This window comes from Neovison vison, chromosome 5, assembly GCF_020171115.1.
Source record: "Neovison vison isolate M4711 chromosome 5, ASM_NN_V1, whole genome shotgun sequence".
Taxonomy (NCBI): domain Eukaryota; kingdom Metazoa; phylum Chordata; class Mammalia; order Carnivora; family Mustelidae; genus Neogale; species Neogale vison.
Genome location: NC_058095.1, coordinates 93,574,822 through 93,597,998, shown reverse-complemented (window position 1 = coordinate 93,597,998; position 23,177 = coordinate 93,574,822). Strand labels below are relative to the sequence as shown.

Genomic DNA, 23,177 nt, shown 5'->3' with positions numbered 1-23,177 from the left:
TCCTGTGTCTCGTTAGAGGCTGGGGAGTGGCTGCCTGTATCAAAGCCAAAGCCTGAGATGACCGTGTCCACCTTCCCTAATGGACCTGGGGGTGGCCGGAGGCAATCCTCATTAGCAGAGACCTGTGTGATAATTCTTAGAATCCCCAAGAAGGTAAGTTCCCCATTTTGTTGGCTAGTTAAAATATTACATGTTTGTTTTAAAAAACCGAATCACAGAGAAGCAGGAGGGGCTTCTCAATCACATGAGGTCCCAGAAAATGCAAACATTTCCTTCTCTTCCAGTTTCCCAGAAAAAGGTCTCCAGTAGAAAGGAAGGAAAAGCACATCTGACCAGGAAAGGCACACCGTGGATGGCATCACAGCTAACAGGTACTGAGCCCTCTCCACGGGCTGGAGGCGCTCCTGAGTGCTCTACATGGACAGGTTAACTGACCTTAACTGACCTGCTCAAAATCCCTACGAAGTGGGCAAGATCTCTACTCTGTGATCCTGTTTCATACAAGAGGAGCTGGAGCAGCAGAACCAAGTCAGTCCACATTTGTGGCAATCTCAAGTTCATGCTACTACAGGGTTCTGGCACCCAAAGCCAGAGGCTGTCAGACTTGAGTGGACATCAGAATCACACGCGAGGCTTGCGATTTAGTGGGTCTGGCGGGGGGCAAGGGGGGGTGCTGAGAACCTGCATTTCTAACGCGTTCCCAGGTGATACGTCAGCTGCTGCTGGTCCAAGTAGGACGTTGAGAAACACTGCTATAAACATACAGCGCTTCTGTATTAAACTGTAATGCAGGCCATCTGAGGATCTTTTAAACATGCACGCATTGATTCAGAGGTTGGGGTGGAGCGTGAGAGTTTGCATTTCAAACATGCCACCGGCTGGTGGAGGATGCTGCTGGTCTAGGGACCGCCCTTTGAGGTGCGAGGCCCTAGACCCAGTGCTCAGTACTCAGGCCTGTAGAGCGCTGACTCTGCTGAGGGGTGTAGAAGACCCACAGCCTTGACCATCAGTCTGGTCTCTATCCCAAGCTATAGAACCTGCTCATCGCTGCCACTCTGAGCCATCTGTCTGTCTGACCACACACCTATCTGTTCTCTCTTACCTGGCCTGAGATTCCCTTGCTGACCTTGAGCCTGTGTGTTCAGACTTAGCTCTGAGGCTATGCCCTCTTAGCTAGTTTGAGTCTAAGGATACTGACTTTCCTTCAAAGTTCCTGCCGGTGGCTTCCCATCTTCCTCCCCTCAGAGTTGGAATCCTACAGTGACACCCTAGCCCTCCCCACCATCATGCATCCTGGGCAGGATGGAGGCCGGTACCTGCTCGTAGCCTCCTCTCCACACCTATTGTCAGCCTCCCAGTATGAGCCTGTGACATACCCATGAATGGCCTGTCCAGGACCATGGCCTTCAGACTGTTCTCAGAGCTGGCAACCATAGACGCCACCAGCACTCCACAATGGTGGTCATTTCCATGCCCTTCACTGGGCCTTGGAGTCCCAGAGATGGCTCCAACTTAGCCTTCACCACCGCTCAATGTAGATCCCTTCAAATGCTCTCATTTTGTTGCTCAAAAGCAGCTACTTGGAGAAGTGGTCAAGAGGGTGCGCTCTGGGGTCAGACTGCCTTGGTTTGAACCCATTGTTGTGGTCTCAGGCAAATTAGCTACCTCTCTGCTTGCTTCAGCTTCCTCGTCCATAAAAGACCCTCACCGGGCATGCAGCCTTGACTTCTACTTCACTGAGAAAACGGAAGTCAACAGGTGTGGAACCCTACAGTTTCCTATCCTGAAACTTAAAAAATGAATCTTTACTCTGGAAGATTATGTCTTGTTGGAGGTAACCCTCCTTGTTGATTAGTTCTCTCACTCTTCTGTCTCCAAACCCTGCCTTCATTTCTTGCGGCTGCTGTAACAAACCTCTATAAAATTAATGGCTTAGGGCGCCTGGGTGGCTCAGTGGATTAAGCTGCTGCCTTCGGCTCAGGTCATGATCTCGGGGTCCCGGGACCAAGTCCCACATCAGGCTCTCTGCTGAGCAGAGAGCCTGCTTCCTCCTCTCTGTTTCTGCCTACCTCTCTGCCTACTTGTGATCTCTCTCTGTCAAATAAATAAATAAAAGATCTTTAAAAAATTCACTTAAAAAAATTAATGGCTTAAAACAACTCAAATTTATTGTCTTAACAGTTCTGTGAATACAAGATGGGTCTCAAGGGGATAACAACCAAGGTGTTGGTAGGGCTGGGTTCCTTTCTCGAGACTCCAGGGAGAATCCATGGCCTTGCCTCTCCCAGCTTCTTGAGGCTGCCTGCATTCCTTGGCTCATGGCCCCTTCCTCTGTACCACTGAGTCTCAAGGTGGCAGCCAGAGAGAATCCTCAAAGACTGTATCAGCCCTTGCTCTTCTGCATGAAGCCCTCACTTCACTCAAGGTAGAGGCCATGTCACCATGATGGCTTGCCTGGTCTGCCAGTATCTGGGTCCCATGGCCTTTGGACTTCGGCTCTCCTATCTCTCTGTTCACTCTGTTCCAGCTACACTTGCCTCTTTGCCACTCCTTGGGTGCTTTGAGGACTGCGGTTCTCAAAGTATGATCCCCAGGGCAGCAGCTTCAGCAACACCTGATCACTTGCTGCAATGCTAATTCTTGGGCTCCCCCCACCCCCAGGGCTGACTCAGAAACTCTCAGTATTGGGGGTGGGGGCTACAATCTGCTTCTCCAGCCCTCTCAGTGGTTCTGATGCTAGAGGGAGGACTGCTGGTCCAGGCACATTCCCACCCCAGGGCTTTTGCACTGACAGTTTCCTTTGCATGGAAACCTTTTCTCCCAGCTCCTCCCCAAACACCCGGCTCTCTCTCTTTGGCCTGGCTCTCAGCCCAAGCTCTTCCTCCAACTCAGCAACCAGCACTCCTCATCAGAGGTCTAAGGCTCAGCTCTGTGAAGGGCTTTAACCAATCTCCTACGTTTCAATCATTTTAACCTCAATCATTTCACCAGAGTACCTGCACCTTCTTCCTACACTTGCTACCTCCATGATATATCAGAGTGCTTGTTTTGCCTTTTGGCTGCCAATTTAACAATCATTTATGTTAAATTCTCCCTGGCAAAATAACTGCCATGGCTTCTGCCTGCTGGCTGTGTCCTGACCGGCCGTCTGGTGAACTCAGGGATCTACACACAACTCCTTACAAACGTGGCCAAACACAATTGTCCTGCTCTCCCCATAGTGAACAGTGAGGGGAATGAAGGGAAAACCCCGTCATTCCAATAGGTCTCTGCCGAATGTGTTTTGATGTACACTTTCTTTATGTCTGGATGTGTGTATGTGTGTGCGTGTGTGTACACTGTGGGATTGTTTCCTTAGATTAAATGATTTATTATCTAAAGTCAAGTCCTTTAAAATTTCCCCTATGAAGCCTTCTGAGTTAGAACATCACTGAAGAGAATAATCTTACAGAAAAGTAGGAAACTCTTCTCTGTACAGAAAACTTTCATCTTTTTTTTTTTTTTTCAGATTGTTGACTTGGAGAAAAGGTAGTGGAATTACATTAAATATGATGAATGTTTTTGTGAACATTTTTTATGAGGAAAAAAATCAGTTTATCCCCTGATCTGACTAAATAAATGTCGAATAAATGTCAAGAGGGAGTCCCACACTTTTAGCTTTTCCCGGACACCAAGCATCTCCGTCTGTGGTCCCTCCGGTCCCTCCCCCACCCAAGTCCACCATGATGTCACATCAATGGGATAGGGGAAGCCTTTCATGAACTCACCCCTGCTGTGAACAGCTGAAGAAGAAGAAACAGGGTTTGGGTAGAAAAAGGAAATAAAGCGGATGGCAGAGCAGGAGCAGAGCCTGTGCACAGAAGCTCTGATGGGAAGAAGAAAAGTAAACTTAGACCTAAACACTGAATGCACAGCCTGTTAGGGGCAGGGAGTGGGGCAGCAAGCCCCGGGAGCTGGTGCCTGTGTGTTCGGACTGTCTTAGAGTGAAGAGGTGCTCAGTCCTAACCTGGGAACCAATACATTTGAGTGGAGAGGCAGACAGTAAAACAGGTCAAAAGCATTGTCTCTGAGCTGATGTGAGAGGTAGAACACTAAGGGAAAAGCAGGCATGGGTTTGGAGTCTGGGAACCCCAGTTCAAATCCCTGCAGTAGAACATATAACCCAGGGCAACTCGATGCTTGTTGCTCTGAGCCTCTGTATTCTCATCTGTAAAGTGGGCGTACCTCGCAGGCTATTTTGATTATTAGAAACCATGCATTTACCCTCCTGGACATTTCACAGGCATACAATAAATGGCAGCTCTGATTACGTAGGGCGCATGCCTTATCTGTAAGCATCTGCCGCAAATCACAGGGAAAGATAGCCTGGAGTGCCTCTGGTAAGAGATGCAAATGGGAATCAATGTAAATGTGCAGAATGGCATAAACATTATTCTTATTTAATCCACTGTACTATTTTATTTAGTGATGAGTTTTTCTTGTAAACTCCATCTCCCTGCATAATTTCCCCATGTGACCTTAAGCTCCTGGAATACCAGATCTCTTGTGCAAGGTATTCAGAAACTAAACACAGTGCTAAACACAGCCCCTTTCCTTGGGTGGCCCTGGTCTAGTGACAGGAAGTGAGAATTGGAGGGATGAACGATCAGTGACAGCAATGTGACAGTAATACCATGCGCTATGGCCACAGAGAATTTGCCACTGAGGAGGAAGGCCCCGATAGGGCACTGTGGAGGTAATGGTTTCCCAGTAAGCCTGGGGAGGTTGGTGGGTGAGGAGAAGGAGATCAGTTCAGGAAGAAGCAACAGAAGCTGGCAGGACTGGGACGGGGAGTAGCAGGAGTTGTGTGTGGGAGGGCAGACAGCAATCCTGGTAGGCGTGCTAGAAAGTCTGCATTCTATTTATTCTATTCAGGATATAAACCTACCAAAGGGTCTTTCTGTATCATAGTGTTTCGATTTTCTGGATGAGACATGAAAATTCAAATAACATGGAAGGAATATGGTGAAGAATGTTTGATCTTCTCACCCAGACCCCCTAGCTAGAGGCAACCATGTTCTCACAGGCAAACGTGGTCCTGGTGACTGATGGATTTTAATCAGGGAAGGAAGAGAGAATGGATTCTAGGGATAGGAAGGGAGGCAAGGGAACTTGTGAGGAGGTTTTTGCAAAAGGAGAGACTACATCACTATAGGAATTCGAACGAGGACATACTTTAAAAGTATAGTCAAGAGGAGCTAGTGATTTGAGTATCAAGTATGAGGAGTGGGAGAGACGGTGAGGACTCCCAGCCTTCTGTGATAGTGTAGGCTATGAATACGCTGTCAAGAACAGGGACAAAAAGTTATGGTTGAGCATAACCATCCCCTGTCTCTTTTACTTTCTCTTATTCCCATACTTTCCAAGTTTTTTTTTTTTAATGGAAAGGGCTGCCGTGCCAGTCTCCCTGGCAGTTCTGTGTAGCCACGTGACTGCTTGGGCCAAAGGGATGTGAAGAAGTGATACAGCAATGTCTAGATCATATTTTTAGAAGGGAGCTCTTTGCCCTCTACTTTCTCTCCTTCATTTTCCCTTAGACCCAAATGCTCTCCTTCAAGCATCAGCTCCAAACATTCAGAGACCATGGCTTTGAGGACAGTGGAGCACACTATCCGGATGCATGGCCACCCCTGGGTCTCTCCATCTTTAGACCGTTACATGAGAGAAAAATAGCCCTCTGTCTGAGGAGGGCTTGTTGAGTGTCTCACAAAATGGTACATCCATTCATGTGGGTGCCTCAGTAGCTTAGCTTGTAACTGAATGAAATCAAGAACATAGAAGGAGAAGTAGAGATTTCATTTTGTTTTGCTTTGATGTGGGGAGTAGGGGTTGGGTGGAGATAAAACTATTTGACTATGAGGAGTGGTATTGCCTGTGATTCACCAAGAGAGACCACGGCTGGGGACCTGGATCTGGGAGGGAACAGCTTACGTGGTTGTTGAAGCCATGGGATGGATGAGATCACTCCAGAGCTTGCAGAGACTAAAAAGGACAGAGGGCCTGGAAAAGCATCAGGAGCAAACAGATACTATAAGGAGAAAGCCACTTCCTTCCTTTTATGTTACAATCATCTGCTGCCATGCCTGTTTTCCCAACTGATTATAAACTCTTTGGGTTCATGGATTATAACTTACTGATTGCTGAGTGAAACACCTAGAATACTTTTACACAGAGTAGGCATTCAAAATTATCTTAAGAACAGCACCTCAAAATGTTTTGTATCTTAGCAATAGATTTGCTTTCTATCTTTCCTATTCATGACTGTAGACCATTCTGAGTCAGTCTGTAAGTGCTGCAATTTAAAAGACAGGTCACAAACACAAATGAGTGGGGTGCCAGGAAGGCTCTTGGCAACCTTGAGTCTGTGTGCCCAGGTGAAGGGGGTGGCAGCTGTCCAGTAAAAAGAGAAAGAACTCTCTAAAAAACGGGCAGCCAACACTTCACAAAAGACATTCAAATTGCCAGTTAGGACATAAATGTGTGCCCAGGTGGAGAGGGTGGCAGCTGTCCAGTAAAAACATAAAGAGCTCTCCAAAAAATGGGCAACCAACACTTCGTAAAAGACATTCAAATGGCCATTTAGCACATAAAAAATCTTCAACATCACTAGTGAACAGGGAAATGCAAATAAAGACCACAATGAGATAGCCTTCACACCCACTAGAATGGCTAAAACAGTAACAACAGAATTACTAACAATACCAAATGTTGACAGGACAGGGAGGAACTGGAACTCTCACTGTTGAGCGTCTCACAAAATAGTACAAACATTTCGAGAACTGTTTGGCACTTTCTCCTAAAGTGACGCGCACATCTATCCTATGACCCAGTAATTTATAATGTGGGAACTTAGCTGAGAGAAAGAAAACACAAGATTGTGCAAGGATATTCCTAACAGCCTTATTTATGAGAGCAAAAAAATAACAATCCAAATGTCCACCACAGACACACAGATTGATTTTGGTGTGCTCATGCAAATGAAACATACTAAGCAATAAAAAGGAACACGCCGCCGATTTACTCAGCTATGTGGATGAACCTCTCATGTGGAAGAAAAGCATCTAGGAACAGAAGAGTATAAAATATCTGATCCCATTTATAGGAGTTCCCAGAACAGGCAAAAACTGATCTATGTTGACAGAATGAGAAAGTACTTGCTTTAGAGATGTGGGTGGGGGATGGAACTGACTGGAAAGAGGCATGAAGAAACTTTCTGGAGGGAGGTAAATGTCATAAATCTTATCTGGGGCAGTGATTACATAAATGTATTCACAGCAAGAGATGATCAAACTGAACATTTAAAAGTAAACAGATTAAGAACAACAAAACGAACAGACTTTTATATTTATCCACGTGTTTATCCTTTTGATAATCTAAATTTAGTCCTGTACATCCAAATTCTTACCATTTTCAAAGGATATTTTTCTCAGTATAGAATTCTGTGTTGATTTTTTTTTTCTTTTCTGTTTTCTCAGCACTTTAAAAATGTCATTCCAGTGCCTTCTGGCCTGTTCTGTTTCTGATGAAGTTACCTGTCATTCATCTCCTCATTCCCCTGTATGTAATGTGTGTCTTTAACTAGTTGCCTTGAACATTTCCTTTTTATCTCTGGTTTTCAGTAGTTGACGAGAATGAGCTCACGTGTGATTTTTATGTTTGTATTTATCCTGTTTGAGGTTCATTAGCTTCTTGGGTCTGTGGATTGCTCTTTTACTTATTTTTTTAAAAAAGGTTTATTTTTCTATTTGAGAGAGAGAGAGAGAGAATGGGGGGCAGAGGAAGAGGTAGAGAGAAACCCAAGCAGACTCTACACTGAGCGCACAGCCTGACATGGGGCTCAATCTCACAACCCACCCCAAGATCATGACCCCAGCCGAAACCAAGAGTCAGATGATCAACTGACTCTACCACCAAGGTGTCCCATGGGGGTTGCTCTTTTAAACCAAATTTAGGGCGTCTATGCCCACCATTTTTCAAGTATTTTTTCTCTCCAATTTTTCTCTCTCCCTCCTCCTTTTGCCAATCCAATTACACACCTGCTACAATCCTTGATGGATTCCCAAAGGTCACTGACACTCTGCTCATATTTTCAAACTTTCTCTCTATTCTTCAGACTGGATAATATTTGCTGATTCTCTCCAATTCACTGACCCTTTTTCCTGCAGTCTGCTCTAAGACCTATCCAGCGGATTTTTCATTTCAGAGCCTCTACTTTGGGGTTCTAATGTTTCCATTTGGCTCTTTTTTATAGTTTTCATTTCTCTCTTGTACTTCCCTACCGGTTTACTCATTGTTTGCTTACTTTTCTAAAAGTGCTTGAATATGTTTATAATAGGTTTTACTATTATAAAATAATAAAAGTTCCAACACTGTGTTATTTCACTATGCATTTCTACCATCTTTTTCCTTGATTATGGGTCCTGCTTCTTTGTATGTCTAATTTTAAAAAATTATATGTTCAGCATTGTGGGTGATAGATCATGAGGATTTTCCTTAATGAGAGTTGTGTTTTGCTTGCAGGCAGGTAAATTACTAGACTCCTTTGATTCTACCAGGCGTGGTTTCGCTCTTTTTAGGGTGGGTCAGTTTCAGTCTGTCTGTAGGCTTAGAGAGAGGTCTTATTCCAACCAGGTCATGGCCCTTATTCCTAAAGCCTAGGCTTCCTCAGAGCTTGATAGATTGCTCAAGAGATCTCTCCACCTTGGCTGGGCTGGAATTCCAATGTCTTCCAGCATGATACAATCTCTGACACCACCATTCAGCTCCCAGCCCTGCAGCAGCCGCTCTCTGCCAGGCTTCCCAGTGCACACACAACCTACCCTTCATTGAAGAACACATGGGAAACCCCTATGCAAATTTCTGGGGCCCTCCTCTACTCAGCTTACTCCTTGCCAGGCTCAGTTCCACAATTTCTAGCCATTTTAATCAGCTCGAATTCTGCTAGCTGCTTCTTCAGGTAAGGGAGATGGTGGTCACCATCTCTGAAGCCCCGCTCTGTACCAGGGTCTGGGAACTGGCCCCAGGCAGAAAGCTGGGGTGAACATGGAACTCACTTTGTATGTTTCCTTTTTCTCAAGGACAGCAGGTCTGTGGTGCTCCCAGTGCTTGGGAACAGGTATCTCATATATTTTGTCCATTTTTATTGCTGTGTACAGTGGGAAGTTGAGTCCAGTACTGTACTGTGGCTGGAAGCAGAAGTCTGGACATGGGTATTTGGTAAAAGCCCCCAAGTGATGCTAATAGGCTTCTATCTCCTTCTGTGGGATTCCTGGCTAAGAACTGAGTTCTAGGAAAGAACATGTCATGGAGATGACTGCCCAAGGCTATCTCAGCAAGATGCCATTATTATTTCCAGTAAATTTTTTACTTTGGTCCACTCAGCAGTCTTTTTATTAGAATTTTAGCTTTCTAGAGAGACCTGCCTATGAGGGATATATTTGCCATTATAATCTAGTAAACTGTTATTTTTTTTTTCACATCACTCTCTAGTGAACTTAGTTAAAAGTGTTTCCTTGAAAGTCAGAGTCCTTCCTGGTATACTTGCAAAAAATAAAAAACAAAAAAACCCAGCTGGATTATAGCAGACCCATGAAAGTAAATGCCCTGGACTCAGCTGCTGGCCTGGTCTGGTCTCTCCACCTTGGTACCATCATTCTGATCAGCTGAACTCTGACCATATTTGTCATCATGAGCTTTTGGTTTATTTTAATTTTGTTTTGTTTTGTTTTTAAGAAGATAGTCATGCTAAGGAGCCCTGAGCTCATGATCAGGTTTGTTATTACTGAAACCTAGTAAGTCCTTACTTTGTTACTTGCAACACAGAAATAGTCTGTTTTCATCTTCTTCATCAGAATTAACTTCCCCAAAACCTAGCTGAAGAAGTACAATTTTGATCAAAAGAGTTACCTGAATTATAAGCATATAATATACTGTAATTTATGGTACTTTGTTCAAATAAACTGCCAAATTAAGCAAGTAGATTAATAGTACTCTTGGACACCTGAATATGGCCCTGGTGATATTTGTAGCTATTTGAATGCACGAGAATAACTCATCATGTCATTAGACAAGAAAAATCAAATGTTAAAAAAAGTCTGTGAAAAGAGAATCATTGGAGTCTTATATCCCAAACACTGCAAATAATTTAAAGAGTTTCATAAACACAACTCATCTCATAAATCCAAACTCCTTCCTCTTCATAGGAATAGCCACATGGAAAATCTGTCTTCACTGCTTTTCCCATTTCCCAATGGAGAGACCAAATAAATGACATCATTAATGCTGGTTTTGTAATTGATCTGGTGTATGGAAGAATCACTTCTTCATTCCTTCATTTCCTGTAAGCTCAGCTGTTTTACCCCAAAAAGCTTTTGCTGGATCCCTGTGTAGGTTACAATCCCTGCTCTGAGCTCCCAGACCTCTAGCCCCTTATTTAGTACACTGGATTTTAATTATCTGCTTATGTCTGTCTCTCCAATACATAAGGGTTCCACAAAACCAGAGATCACATCACATTCCACTTCCACTCCTGGAACCTCTTCTGGGTTCAGTTAATTTTATAAAGTGATGCAGTGAATGTGGACCACTCTGGCTCGGAGCTTAGTGCAGTGAATGTGGACCATTCACTGCACTAAGCTCCGAGCCAGAGTACCCCACACAAAGAAAAACAAGGAGGCATCCACATATGAGAAATTCACAAGTGGGAAGCAATTATGCTTGCATAATTTGTATGTCATTTAAAATACATATTTTTCAAAATGCTCTTCAGCAATTTTCAGGTTAAATTGATAGCATGTCATGTCTAGGTTTTTTAAAATTATCTTCCTTTGCTATTAGATGAGATCTTATAACACAAAGGCAGCATGCTATGGGCATGGTGGAATGAGAGAAGGATCCAGCTCTGTCATTCTTTACAGTTACGTTGCTGGGGGTTTGCTTCTACTTTTTATGGGCAACATTTACTCACTGTTAAAACAGTGGTGGCATTATCTATCTTACCTATATCTTAGGGTTACTATTATGATCAAATGAAATAATATAGGAAAGGGCTTTGTAAACCATACGCCACTTTAAATATCAGATTTATAAAGTCACAACTTTTATGGAAGCAGCTGGTTCTGAGTTTCAAAAAGTTACTTATCCTCAGGGTAATCCAGGGCAGCCCTTGGTATCTCGAGCTATTCTAGTCAGTCAATTCAGGTTAGTTAAGGATTAAACTGACAGATTTAAAAATATTAACACGTATCAGAAGAGAAAATTATCATTATTCATAGTATATATTTTAGGGAATTACCAAATGGACATCTCCACAAAAAATAACTAGGATGTTCTGTGTGTATTGACTTAAAAGTCCTTTGTAACTATCAAAAAAACATGTTGCTGCCAATTGGAATAAATCATTGTCTCAGAGAAAGTAGCAGTTTGGTAAAATTGTAGCTGATCATGTATTTTCCATGGCAACCAAACCCAGCCTTTGGCATATTTAAGGGAGTCTGCAGTTTTGGTATTACTATGCACTGGTAAGCACCATTTGGGATAGAAACTAAAATGACTTTATAAAATTACATTTACTGGAATAAAATCTAATCATGTCAGTTGACATCACTGGTTTGCATTTTTCCCAGCTCAGATCTAATATCATTTCCCTATAGAGGGGCATGCATTTCCAGAACCCAGCCATGCTGAGTGGTTCATCTTGCAAAGAAAACAGTATATTTGAGGCTCTACTGTCATGCTCTGGTTTCTGACAGGAGACTAAACCTGTTAGATCAAACCCTCTTTTAAATAACACTACTCATCTCCTTGTCAGAGAGCCTAGGTCAGTGATAGTACATACTGGGTCTCTCCCACTTTGTTCAGCAAATTTAATAAGATATCAGCTTTGCAATTCAGAGAGAGTTTTGCATCCCAAGGATTTTGATATATCGTGTTTTTATTTTCATTCAGTTCAGTATATTTTCTAATTGACCTTGTGGTTTCCTCTTTGACCTGTGTGTTATTTAGAAGTCTGCTGTTTAATTTCAAAATGCTTGGAGTTTTCCCAGATATTTTCATGGTACGGATTTATCGTCTAGTTCTGTTATAGTCCAAAACATTTAGTATGATTTCAATTATTTTATATTTGTTGAGGTTTCTTTTATGGCCCAGAATATATTCTATGTTGTTTAATGTCCCATATGTATTTGAAAAGAATGCGTGTTCTGCTTGTTGGATGGAATGTTGTATCAAGGTCAATTAGGTCAAGTTGGTTGATAGTGTTGTTCAGGTTTTCTGTACCTCTACTGATTTTCTTCCTGCTTGTCCTGTCGATACTGAGAGAAGAGGGAAGTCTCCAAACTCAATTGTGGATTTGTCTATTTCTCCTTTCAGTTCTATCCGTTTTTGTTGCATGTAATTTGAAACTCTATTGTTAATTACATCGGTATTAAGTACTGTTATGTCTTCTTGGTGAGCAGACTCTTCTGTCACTATCTTTTGGTAATTTACTGGTCTGACAGTTACTTTGCATGATATTAACACAGACACTCCAATTCTTGGTGTTAGCACAGCGTATCTTTTTCCCATCCTTTTAGTTTTAGGTTATTTATGTCTTTATATTTGAAATGTGTTTCTTTTAAGCAGCACATAGCTGTGCCTTACTTTTTTTTTTTTAAATCCAATCTGACAAAACTGTCTTTTAATTGGTGTGCTTAGAAGAGATATTTTTATAAATCAGAAAATGTGCATTATATTTTTGTGATCCCAAGATTCATTATTTTTTCTGAGATATCTTCTTGGTTTTGCATCTTGACTCAGGTTTTTTAAAGCTGTGAAAGGAAGGAAGACAGAATCCAATCTGACATTTAAGGGAATTATAGCACACTGAGCCCCCACTATTCTGCCAAACACTCTGCTAGATCCTTTGCTCTCAATCGTCTGGTACGACAGGACTGTTTCCTCCATCTCACTAATGGAGGCAATGGGGGCCCCTAGCACAGGCTGATAACAGCCCCCAATACACATTCTCCCCTTCTTCTGAGTAACAAAATAATTCACCAAGGTCACCAAGAAAAAAAAAGCGCATTTCCCAGTCTGATGTGGCAAGGTTTGCCTTGGAACTTAGTTCTGGCCAATGAGATACAAACTGCAGTATAGATCCTGGAAACTTTCCCCCAAAGACAGCTGACCCATGCTCTGTTTCTTTGTTCGTTCCTTCCTCCATCCTATTACCTGGAATATAAATATAACAACTATAGCACCAACTGTCACACTGGGCCATGAGGAAAATGGGCACAGTCTTGGGGTGGTACAACAGTGAGCTGTAAAAAGACCTGGGTCCCCTGGGGACTTTGTAGTATAAAACCATACCTGCCCATGGGAGCTTACCTCCTGATTTTTACATGAGAGGGAAGAAAAAAGAAAAACCATCTATCTTGAGGAAGCTACCATTTTGGGAGGAGTCTGTTATTTGTCCTGAACTCAATCTTAATGGATATAGCCTCAGGCTAATTACAATCACAGTGTTATATAATTACACTGTAATTCCTATTTTGACAGATTCATACTAACATCTCTTACAGTTTTGTGGGAAAGTTGTATAGAAGTGGGAGAAGCAGCTATTTTACTTTGTTTATTTGATTTTTCAATTTGCTAAAGTAAAAATGACCAAAAACCAAAATGGTGGTGGGGGTGGGGAAGTCACGGTAAACTTAGAATTCCAGAACCTGACTCCGCCCAAACCAACTGTATACACTTAGGGAAGTCACTTAATCCTTCTGAACCTCAAGTTCCTATAAAATAAAAATACCAACACATACTTCATTGAGTTGTCTGAAGAAGTAAATAAGACATATCATGAAAGTCAATTATCACATGGTTTCACTTATTTGTGAAACGTAAGGAATAACACAGAGGACATTAGGAGAACCAAGGGACAAATGAAGGCAGGGAATCGGAGGGGGAGACGAACCATGAGAGACTATGGACTCTGAGAAAAAAACTAAGGGTTTTAGAGGGGAGGGATAGGTGAGCCCAGTGATGGGTATTAAGGAGGGAACGTATTACAGGAGCACTGGGTGTTAACATGCAAATAATGAATCTTGGAACACTACATCAAAACTAATGATGTACGGTAGTGACTGACATAACATAATAAAAAAAAAAGTCTATTTTGGGGGCACCTGGGTGGCTCAGTGGTTTAAGCCTCTGCTTTCAGCTCAGCTTATGATCCCAGGGTCCTGGGATCGAGCCCCGCATCGAGCTCTCTGCTCAGCAGGGAGCCTGCTTCCTCCCTCTCTCTGCCTGTCTCTCTGCCTACTTGTGACCTCTGTCTGTCAAATAAATAAATAAAATCTTTAAAAAAAAAGTCTATTTTGTCCAATATACACAAACACACACACAAAAGACATATCACGTAATAGAGCTTGCTAAGTATAAGCACTATGTAAAGACAAGGTCTTGTGATCATAAAATCAGAAGATATTTCATACATAAAATCATCTCACAAATATACTTCCAGCGGTGGGTAGGTGTAGGTGTGTGTTGCTAGTTATAAATGAAAATAAACTGAAAAACCTATTCTAGTTAGGAACTTAAGAGCATAATAAATAACACCTCAGTGCTTACTGCCACAAACTTAGATTTCTATATACCTTTATATCAAAACACTCACAATTCTTTAATATCTCCTTTTTTAAAAAAATCATAGAAAACATTTAAATATTTTTTGCTTTGTTTCAATAAGCTGACTTGAATCAAAATGTGTATTTAATAATTTAGCTTTCTCTATAATACCTTAGAAACTTAGCCAGAGTGATTGCTTTGTTAAACATTGCATGCTTTTTTAATTTATTATTTATTTATTTATTTTTAAGAGTTTATTTATTTGACAGAGATCACAAGTAGGCAGAGAGGCAGGCAGAGAGTGAGAGGGAAGCAGGCTCCCCACTGAGCAGAGAGTCAGATGCTGGGTTCAATCCCAGGACCCTAAGATCATGACCTGAGCCAAAGGCAGAGGCTTTAACCCACTGAGCCACCCAGGTGCCCCTGCATGCTTTTTTAAAACTATATTTCATGTTAAGTGTTTTTAAAGTGTTCAAGAGAGATAAAAAGGTGAAGTCTATCTTAAGTCTGAAGCTGGCAGAAAAATAAAACCTGTGTGCCAGACTTGGGATGGGGACAGCTAGAACAGACCTTGCTTGTAACAAGGTCAAGAGAGGAGGGTCTGAGAGCTGGTGATGGAAGACGCACCGGAAGCAGAAGGTGGCTCTGTCCACCAGCTTTAGGGCTTGGGGGCAGTGGCAGGTAATTAAAGCCAGAATGAGGGCTACTGGGGTGATCGAGAGCTTTGAAGACGAGAGGCAATTTCACACCAAATCAGAGAGTCCCAGCTTTGCGCAGACCTGGGGCAGGAATCCGGGGGAAGGCGTACAGTGGGGTTAGTGTTGATCCACCTCGAACCTGCAGGACTTCTGGCTGAGTGAGCATCAGTGCACCTGGGAGTGTGAGCCAGAAGGCTCAGTTTAAAGCCGGCTGTGCACGGCATATGTTTTTTCTATCTGGTGGAGTTCATCTAATTCATAGATATGTTTTTAAGGAATTCATACTTTTCTTAAGGTTCAGGTTTCCTAATAAGGCAGCCTTGCTGGAGAGAGGACCATAAATACCCACCTGCCGGTGGTCAGTAACTTGAAGCATAAGATCTCGAAAGAAGATAATCTGTGTCTAAGAAGAACAGCTTATAAATCTATCTCAGCATTTACAAATATAAGTATGACCCTTCAATTATTCATTATTTGACTTCCCCATTTGGAGAGCACCACTTTATCTAAAAATCGAGGCTTATATTTTAAGAACTACATTTTCTGGGAATTTTAAAGAAGTGATTAAAAAAATCAAATAGCTATTTCTAGCCTCTTTGCTCTTTCTTCCCTGATGTGGTGCTGGATTCTGGTCCCCTGGAGATCTAAAATGCCCTTCAACCCACAGTCACTACTGCTTGGCTCTTCCGAGGACAGCCCCAGTTAAGGTCAACTCCAAACACAAGAAAAGACCCCAAGTCCCTGAAGGGTGACTTGAGGATGAGAAGCTTTCAAGAGGAGGATGAGCTGAGAGCCTTGTCTCCACATCCACAGGAGACATAACGTAACACAGCTGATGGCAATTTTAGCCACTCCGCAGGGACTCGACTCCTAGACCACAAAATGCGCCACCCCAAACTTCACCCTGGTACATAATCGGGGATTCCGGTTTCTTCTCAGGTGTGTGTGTGTGTGTGTGTGTGTGTGTGAGAGAGAGAGAGAGAGAGAGAGAAGAGAGAGAAGAGACAGGGGGCGAGAGAGGAGAAGGAAAGGAGGGCAGGAGAGGGCGGAGAGAAATACTGATGGAATTTCCTCTTTATAAGCCAACCTCGCTACACGGAGACTAAATCCACCATAATCTTTTATCTTGGATTTATAGAAAAAATATCAGACAAACACAAAAACACAGAAACACTGGTGGAAGAAAAAGATGGGAGAGTGGTTATACTCAGTGTGGGCGAGGAAGGTTGTTTTGATTCTTCCTGGATGTATCTTGATATCTTTGTTAAAGGACTCAACTTTCCTAAGATAAAGGGAGATTAAAAATTGGTTTACCTATAGGGGTAGCATTGATTGAGGAAAGGGGATTACCTCAAAGTTTAACTCTATATGAATATTAGAAAATAAAAATAAAAAAAGAAATAAACTAGACTAAACTAAAATTAAAAAAAAAGAAATTTAAAAAATAGAAATGCAAAAGGAAAACACAGTTGTATGTATCAAAAAGTTCAGGTTAGAAGGTTATTATGGAATTTGATGTACTGGACATCTCACTGTGATGGTAAATAGGTTAAAAAATTATCTATATAAAAAAAAAAATGAGCCAGAATAGTGGGAACGAATTAAAAACAAAAGTTGTCCTCTGAAGTAAAGGTGGTTGTTCTCTGGTCTTTTTTTTTTTTTTTTCCCCTTTCCTGTTTGGTTTTCTGGGGGAAGGGCCTGCCCCGTGGGTTTTCAGTCAATGATGTTCTCTGAGTTAAGTCCTCCGGCCCCCCTCAAGGGGGTGGGCTCTGAGGAAACTGGTTTTTTCAGGCTTTTGTTCTCTGGAGGTTTTTATGTTTGTTCACTTTGGTTTTTCTCTCTCACCTTGACCGCTTTTGATGGTTTTTGTAGGTTTAGAGGAAAGCAAACTGCACCCTGACCTCCCTCTCAAAGAGAAGCCTCAGTCTGGCTGCAGAGCCCAAATAAATACCCCCTTGGACGCTGGCAGAGCAGGTTCCCAGTCGCGGTCCCTGGGGACGCAGGATTTTTTGCCTATCCCCAAAACCACGGCAGAGGCAGCTGTCTGGGCAGCTCCAGGCTGCCAGAGAAGTTCCAAGCAGCGTACACTGAGATTTTCCCGCTGGCCCGGGCTGGGGGCTGGGAGTGCCTGGTCTTTCCGGGTCCGAGAGCACCCGGCTGGCGCCTGTGAGCACCTCTCTCAGGGGAGGGCTCGCGGGGCACGACTCGGACTCTCATGGCACGGCAGGGCACTCGCATGGGGACTGCAAAAAGGTTGTGCTTCTGTTGGCTGGTGAGGCTCCCAGTCCCTCACAGGAGCCAGGCCCCACGCACTCTCAGGAGCGCTGGTGGCTCAGGGACCAAGACCTGGTTTCTCTGCTGCACTCTCTATGGGTCTGCGCCAGGGGTAGCTGTCCTGGGTCTGAGGACTTAAGCCCCTGTCCCTAGAAGTTGTGGTCCATATACACTATGGGGAGTATTATGCCTCCATCAGAAAGGATGAATACCCAACTTTTGTATCAACATGGATAGGACTGGAAGAGATTATGCTGAGTGAAATAAGTCAAGCAGAAAGAGTCAATTATCATATGGTTTCACTTATTTGTGGAGCATAACAAATAGCATGGAGGACAAGGGGAGATGGAGAGGAGAAGGGAGCTGGGGGAAATTGGAAGGGGAGTTGAACTATGAGAGACTTATGGACTCTGAAAATCAATCTGAAGGTTTTGAAGGGGTGGGGGGTGGGAGGTTGGGGGAACCAGGTGGTGGGTATTAGAGAGGGCATGGATTGCATGCAGCACTGGGTGTGGTGCAACTGTTACGCTGAAAAAAATAAATTAACTAACAAAACAAAACAAAATATATCAAGGATCTGTCACATACAGATGAGTTTAGAACAAACGTGAAATCTATCCAAATGATTCGTCCACACTTTGAGACTATAGTCCCAAGAAAATGACACAAGGAAAACAGTAATTTGCATAACACTGCAAATAATAGCAAAAAATGGGGAAAATCTAAGGGCTCCAAGGAGAGATGTAACTTCTTCTAGTTTGGCAGCATGATTAAATGCTTCATATAACTATTAAATGGTAACTATGGAAAGTCTTTCTCCTCCCTTTTTTCTTTCTTTCTTTCTTTCATTCTTTCTTTCCATGAAAAGAGGGAACAAGTAGATTTTTTCTTTCCATAGGTGTGCACAATGGGCCAGGCCTGTGCTCTGGTCATTCACTGGGGCAGCAGGGTAGCAGGTGCTCAGGAATTGTGCTCTTTGCTTTCCTACAGGCATCTATCCAGATCCTAGTCATCCTGCAAAGTCCATCTCAGATAGCCCCTCCTCCATGGAGCTTCAATTGTAAGCTACCTGAGGACACGAGTGAGTCTTGGTCACCACTGACCAGTATATAGCTCTAGGTCACAGCTAGCCCTCATGTTACCTTTGTGCAAATCCGAAAGAAGTGCTCCTTCCTCTGGTGGGAGTGGCCCCACGCCCGGGCACAGGGCTTGGTGAGTGGCTGAAATGTGGATGCATGTCATCCTCTACTAAGAGGGGGATGCCCCATTGCAGGGTACAAACGACCCCACCATGCATGGTGACCCTGCCTGGCCTGTGCTTTATCTATCCTAGGTGTTCAATAACCCAACCAGGGAGAAGGGAAGCTTGAGACTGGGTTATAAACACCCTTCCAGGCTGACCAATGCATCAGGGAACTGGCAGAGTAAGCCATCTGGAGAAGACACAGAAGCTTCTGGACCCCCTAGCCCCAGGCCCCAAATACGCATCCTACGTGACTGTGCAAGTCTTACATTTGGCTGTTCCTGAGTTGTGTCCTTTCTAATGCATGTAAGTCAAGTGTTTTCCTGAGCTCTATAAGTCATTCTGGTGAATTACTGGACCTGCGATGGGGGTGGTGGAAAGCCCTAGATTTGAAGCCAGTTGTTTAGAAGCACAGGTGGCTCCTGGAGCGTGTGACCAACATCCAAAGTGGGGTGGGTCTTGTGAGAGTGGTCCTTAGCCTGTGGGGATGCCCTAACCCTGGACAGTTAGTGTTAGAATTGGATTCAGTTGTTGGACACCTAATCAGTATGGAAAAATCTCCCATACCCTTCATGTCAGAAAACACTACGCGTTAGGAGATGTTCTCGAAGTTTATGTAAATCAAGTGCCTACTTAAAAAAACTATTATAATCAGGATTCTCCATCAGTGTGGGATAACATACATCAAAACCTCTGACTGAAGCACTAGTCAAAATATATACCTTCTAGATGATTCTGTGGTAGCTCCACCAGACGTGTCACAATTGGGAATGTATTGTAAATATGAAGTGTGCCAGCAGACACACCAGGGATTCATTTCTGTGGTTGGTTCCTGAAAGCCCATCTAACCTAGCTGGGAGGGGACTCAGAGACGTACAGCCCTAGCCTGACTGGCCAAGGTGAAGAAAGGGGGAGGATATTCTTTTCCTTTTTCTGGGACTCGGGCCAACTCTATGCATAATTTCAGAGCAGGTGGAATTTGTCCTCTGCATCTTTCCTTTCTGTACCCTTTCCCCTCCCACCTGGGCTTCTTTCCCTAGGCTCTCTAGCTGCTCAAAGCTCTCCACTGGGGGATCCCCACCCTGCCAGGACTACCCCATATTCCCTATAGTCCACTCCTTGTCTCTGATCAGAAATCCCCATTCCTTCAATGTAGTTCATTGGTTCTCAAATTTCACTGTACTTTATAAACAGCTGGGAATTAAAGGAAAGCAAAACAAAAAAACTCAAGCCCCATTCTCAAATATTTTGATTCTGTTGCTCTAGAGGTTTTGGGAACAGTTATTTTAAAAAGCATTGCAGGTGATTCTAATATGCCCCAGGGCTGAGACCCACCTCCTCCTATCACCCCCTCCACCAGCTAAGGGGATTCTATCTAGATACCAAAACCCTTTGAATTAATTTATTCTTACCAAGGATGTAAACAACTGATGTGTACTTATGAGGAGAGGCTGGTGGAATTCAGGGTTCAAATCAGCAGGTTTGAGTGGAATGTTTAGATCTGGAGCACAGGCCAGCCCTGTTCTGGGATCTGCAGTAAAGACTTCTAAACCATTCTGGTTGGTTGCTGCTTCTTCCTCTTCCATGTCTGATTTCACAACACATGGAAATACCAGCTCCCCCCAGCCTCCCCCCTGCTGCCCCTCATGACCCCACATGATGCCCCACTCCAGTGGCCCCCATCTGATTCTGCTGACAGGGCTGCTGCTAAGGAGACAGGATTGCCCACCTCTAGATGGGCAGTCTCTAGACGACCGTTCTAAAATCAACTTTATAAGCTTAGTTCCCTTTTCCCTTCAGGGATATGCCCTGCTGGCCAAGATCTGAGAACTCGCGGACTTTAGAGTTCACAGTAGCTCCCCACACTGCATTGTCTGTCTGCTCTCACGAATGCAGGCTCTGCATTGGCTAAGGAAGTTGCAGCCGAAGCATCCACTGGGCTGAGTGAGGGGTAGAACGGTCCAGGCCCTGCTGTTGCCAAGGCCTTCTGCACCCCCATCTCACCCCATCGTTGATTCATTTGGCAGATGATTTCTGGTTCTATTCTTAGTTCTAGGGCAGACATCAAATAAGACTGAAATACAAAAACTCAGTGTACTTCTTGCGTGGTTCCTGCTGACTTCAGAAGCTTCAGGAAAGGGCAGAGGGAAGCGGCACTGGGTTGGACACATCCCATCTGGTAGGATCAGGATGCACATCCCAGAACCAAAGCTTATCCGTGGGGGTGCCAGCATCGTTCTGGGGAGAAATTCAGGTGACAGTGGAAGATTTTGTCCTCTATTTTCAGATTCAAGGTGCTACACAACTAATAGGGAATCTCCTTTACAGACTGCTTCATCAGCATTACCCTCTTTAATCGACTTTCCTTTTTAGGAAGGGGAACCTGAGGGACAGAGAGATTAGCCAACTTGCTCGACCTGAACTTGGGTCATTGGCCTGCAAAGCCCATGCTCAGAACCACTAAGTCGCAGACAGTTTAAAAACTCATTTGAGAAACACACTCACTCGTGGCCCTGGGCTTCCCAGGAGCACCTCTCACAAACTCTACTCCACTCCGCAGACCTTCCTTGGGAAACCTACTGTATAGGGGCTCAGGCACTGGGGCTCCTGGTCAGGAGGGGCAGAGTCGCCTGCAGCTGGGTAGGGATCTCACACAGGGGAGGCTAGGAAGGAGGAATGGTTCTTTATGGCTTTCCCACAGGGGCCTACTCTCCCCAGAGGGGAGAAAAGCCTATCATTGACCTATCTCAATGACAAAAGAAGCAGGAAACTCACAGTGAACTAGAAATCCTCAATTTACAAAAAAAAAAAAAAAAAAAGGGAAAAAAATAAAGGGGAGGGGAGAAGGGAAAACTGTGTTTGGAAATCACTGTGGAGTCCACTGCACGTCTCAGGCTCACATTCCCCAGGGACGTCTGGGCTTCAGATTCAAGGCCTGTTTGCATGGCTGGCCTGAAGGAAAAGGTGCGATGCCACCTGCCAAGGATGGCTGGGACCGTTCAGGTCCCTTCACTCGTGAGGGGAGCCACACCTGTGCTTGATGGGCTGCCCGCACGACCACATGGGTTGCAGGTAAAGTGTTCTCTGTAAAGAGAAGAGAGCAGGCCAAGGGGGAAAGGCCACCCTAATTTCACCTTTGCTGACTGATTCCTGGGGAGACAGCCGAACACATCCCCAAGAGACAAATGGGATCAAGAAATTGGAACACAGAGGGCTGCCTGGGTGGCTCAGTCTGTTAAGCAGCTGCCTTTGGCCCAGGTCATGATCTCAGAGTCCTGGGATTGAGTCCCGCATCTGGGCCCACCCCGTCTGCTCAGCAGGGAGTCTGCTTCTCCCTCTGCATGCTGCTCTGCCTACTTGTGCTTTCTCTCTCTGTCAAATAAATAAATAGAATCTTGAGGAAAAAAAAAAAATTGGAACATGGAAAATACTTGGTCTGCTCTTTGGGTTAGAGGTGAAAGCCCATCGATGTCTCAGACACCCCCAGTCTGGGGACCATCCTGTCATCTGCAAGGTCTCTTCTGGTTCAGAGTGAGTATACCATAAGCTAGCCAAAAACTGGAGTTTCGACATGAACCCTAGCGTGTTTAATCCGTCCAGGCTCATGTTTTCGATCTCGTTTTATATCATAGCGTGTCTCATGGCTACGGTAGTAGGAAGCCTTGGGATGTCCGCAGAGACAGACTGCAGAGAGCACCTCATGTTACCCAGCAAAGCTCTGCTGCTTCCTTTGGAGCTCTGCCTGTGCCGGGGGTACCAAGACGCAGGGGTCCTGCTCCCAGCACACCACACTGACGGATGTGTGTGCTGCCATCTGCAAAGAGTGCAGTCGAGGCCAGATTAGTTCCACCGTGAACTGTGTATGAAGCTGTCCTTGTAACAACAGAGACAAACAAATTACGTCTCCCTGCAAGGCTTCCCTAACCCACCGCTGTGCTGGGAAAGATGCTTCATTTTTCCAGGCAGCCCTGCCCTGGCTGATCACAGGAGACATAATTGCTTTTGTTAACACACATTCACAGGGATCAGGAAAAGACAGTCTTTAGGCGCCTCATTGTCAATGCCCTACTTACCAACTTCATCCCTGATGTTTGCAAGCTCGATTGACAGCTCTTTTTCTTTCACAAGGACACTTTCATTCTGCGAAGACAAAATGGATACCGAGAGTCCCCTAGTTTTATGCTAGATAAGCAGTTTCACATGTTTCATTAATGCATCATATTAAGCAAATATTTCTAAGTGTAGCCCGTAAGGAGGCAATTTTCTCATTATATGCGCATAGAAACAAATCACAAAGCAGAGTCGGACTCGTTCATTTGTAT

The 23,177-nt window shown here is 44.0% G+C and overlaps 1 protein-coding gene across 2 annotated transcripts in view; it reads right to left on the bottom strand.

The window, feature by feature from the left end:
- Positions 1-23,177, bottom strand: part of MTUS2 (microtubule associated scaffold protein 2) — a 589,758-nt gene that overhangs the window by 42,724 nt on the left and 523,857 nt on the right. For both annotated transcript variants that reach the window (XM_044249524.1, XM_044249525.1), the window contains one exon: positions 22,929-22,995. In XM_044249524.1, the coding sequence (XP_044105459.1) occupies positions 22,929-22,995 (67 nt within the window). The remainder of the gene's footprint in view (positions 1-22,928; positions 22,996-23,177) is intronic.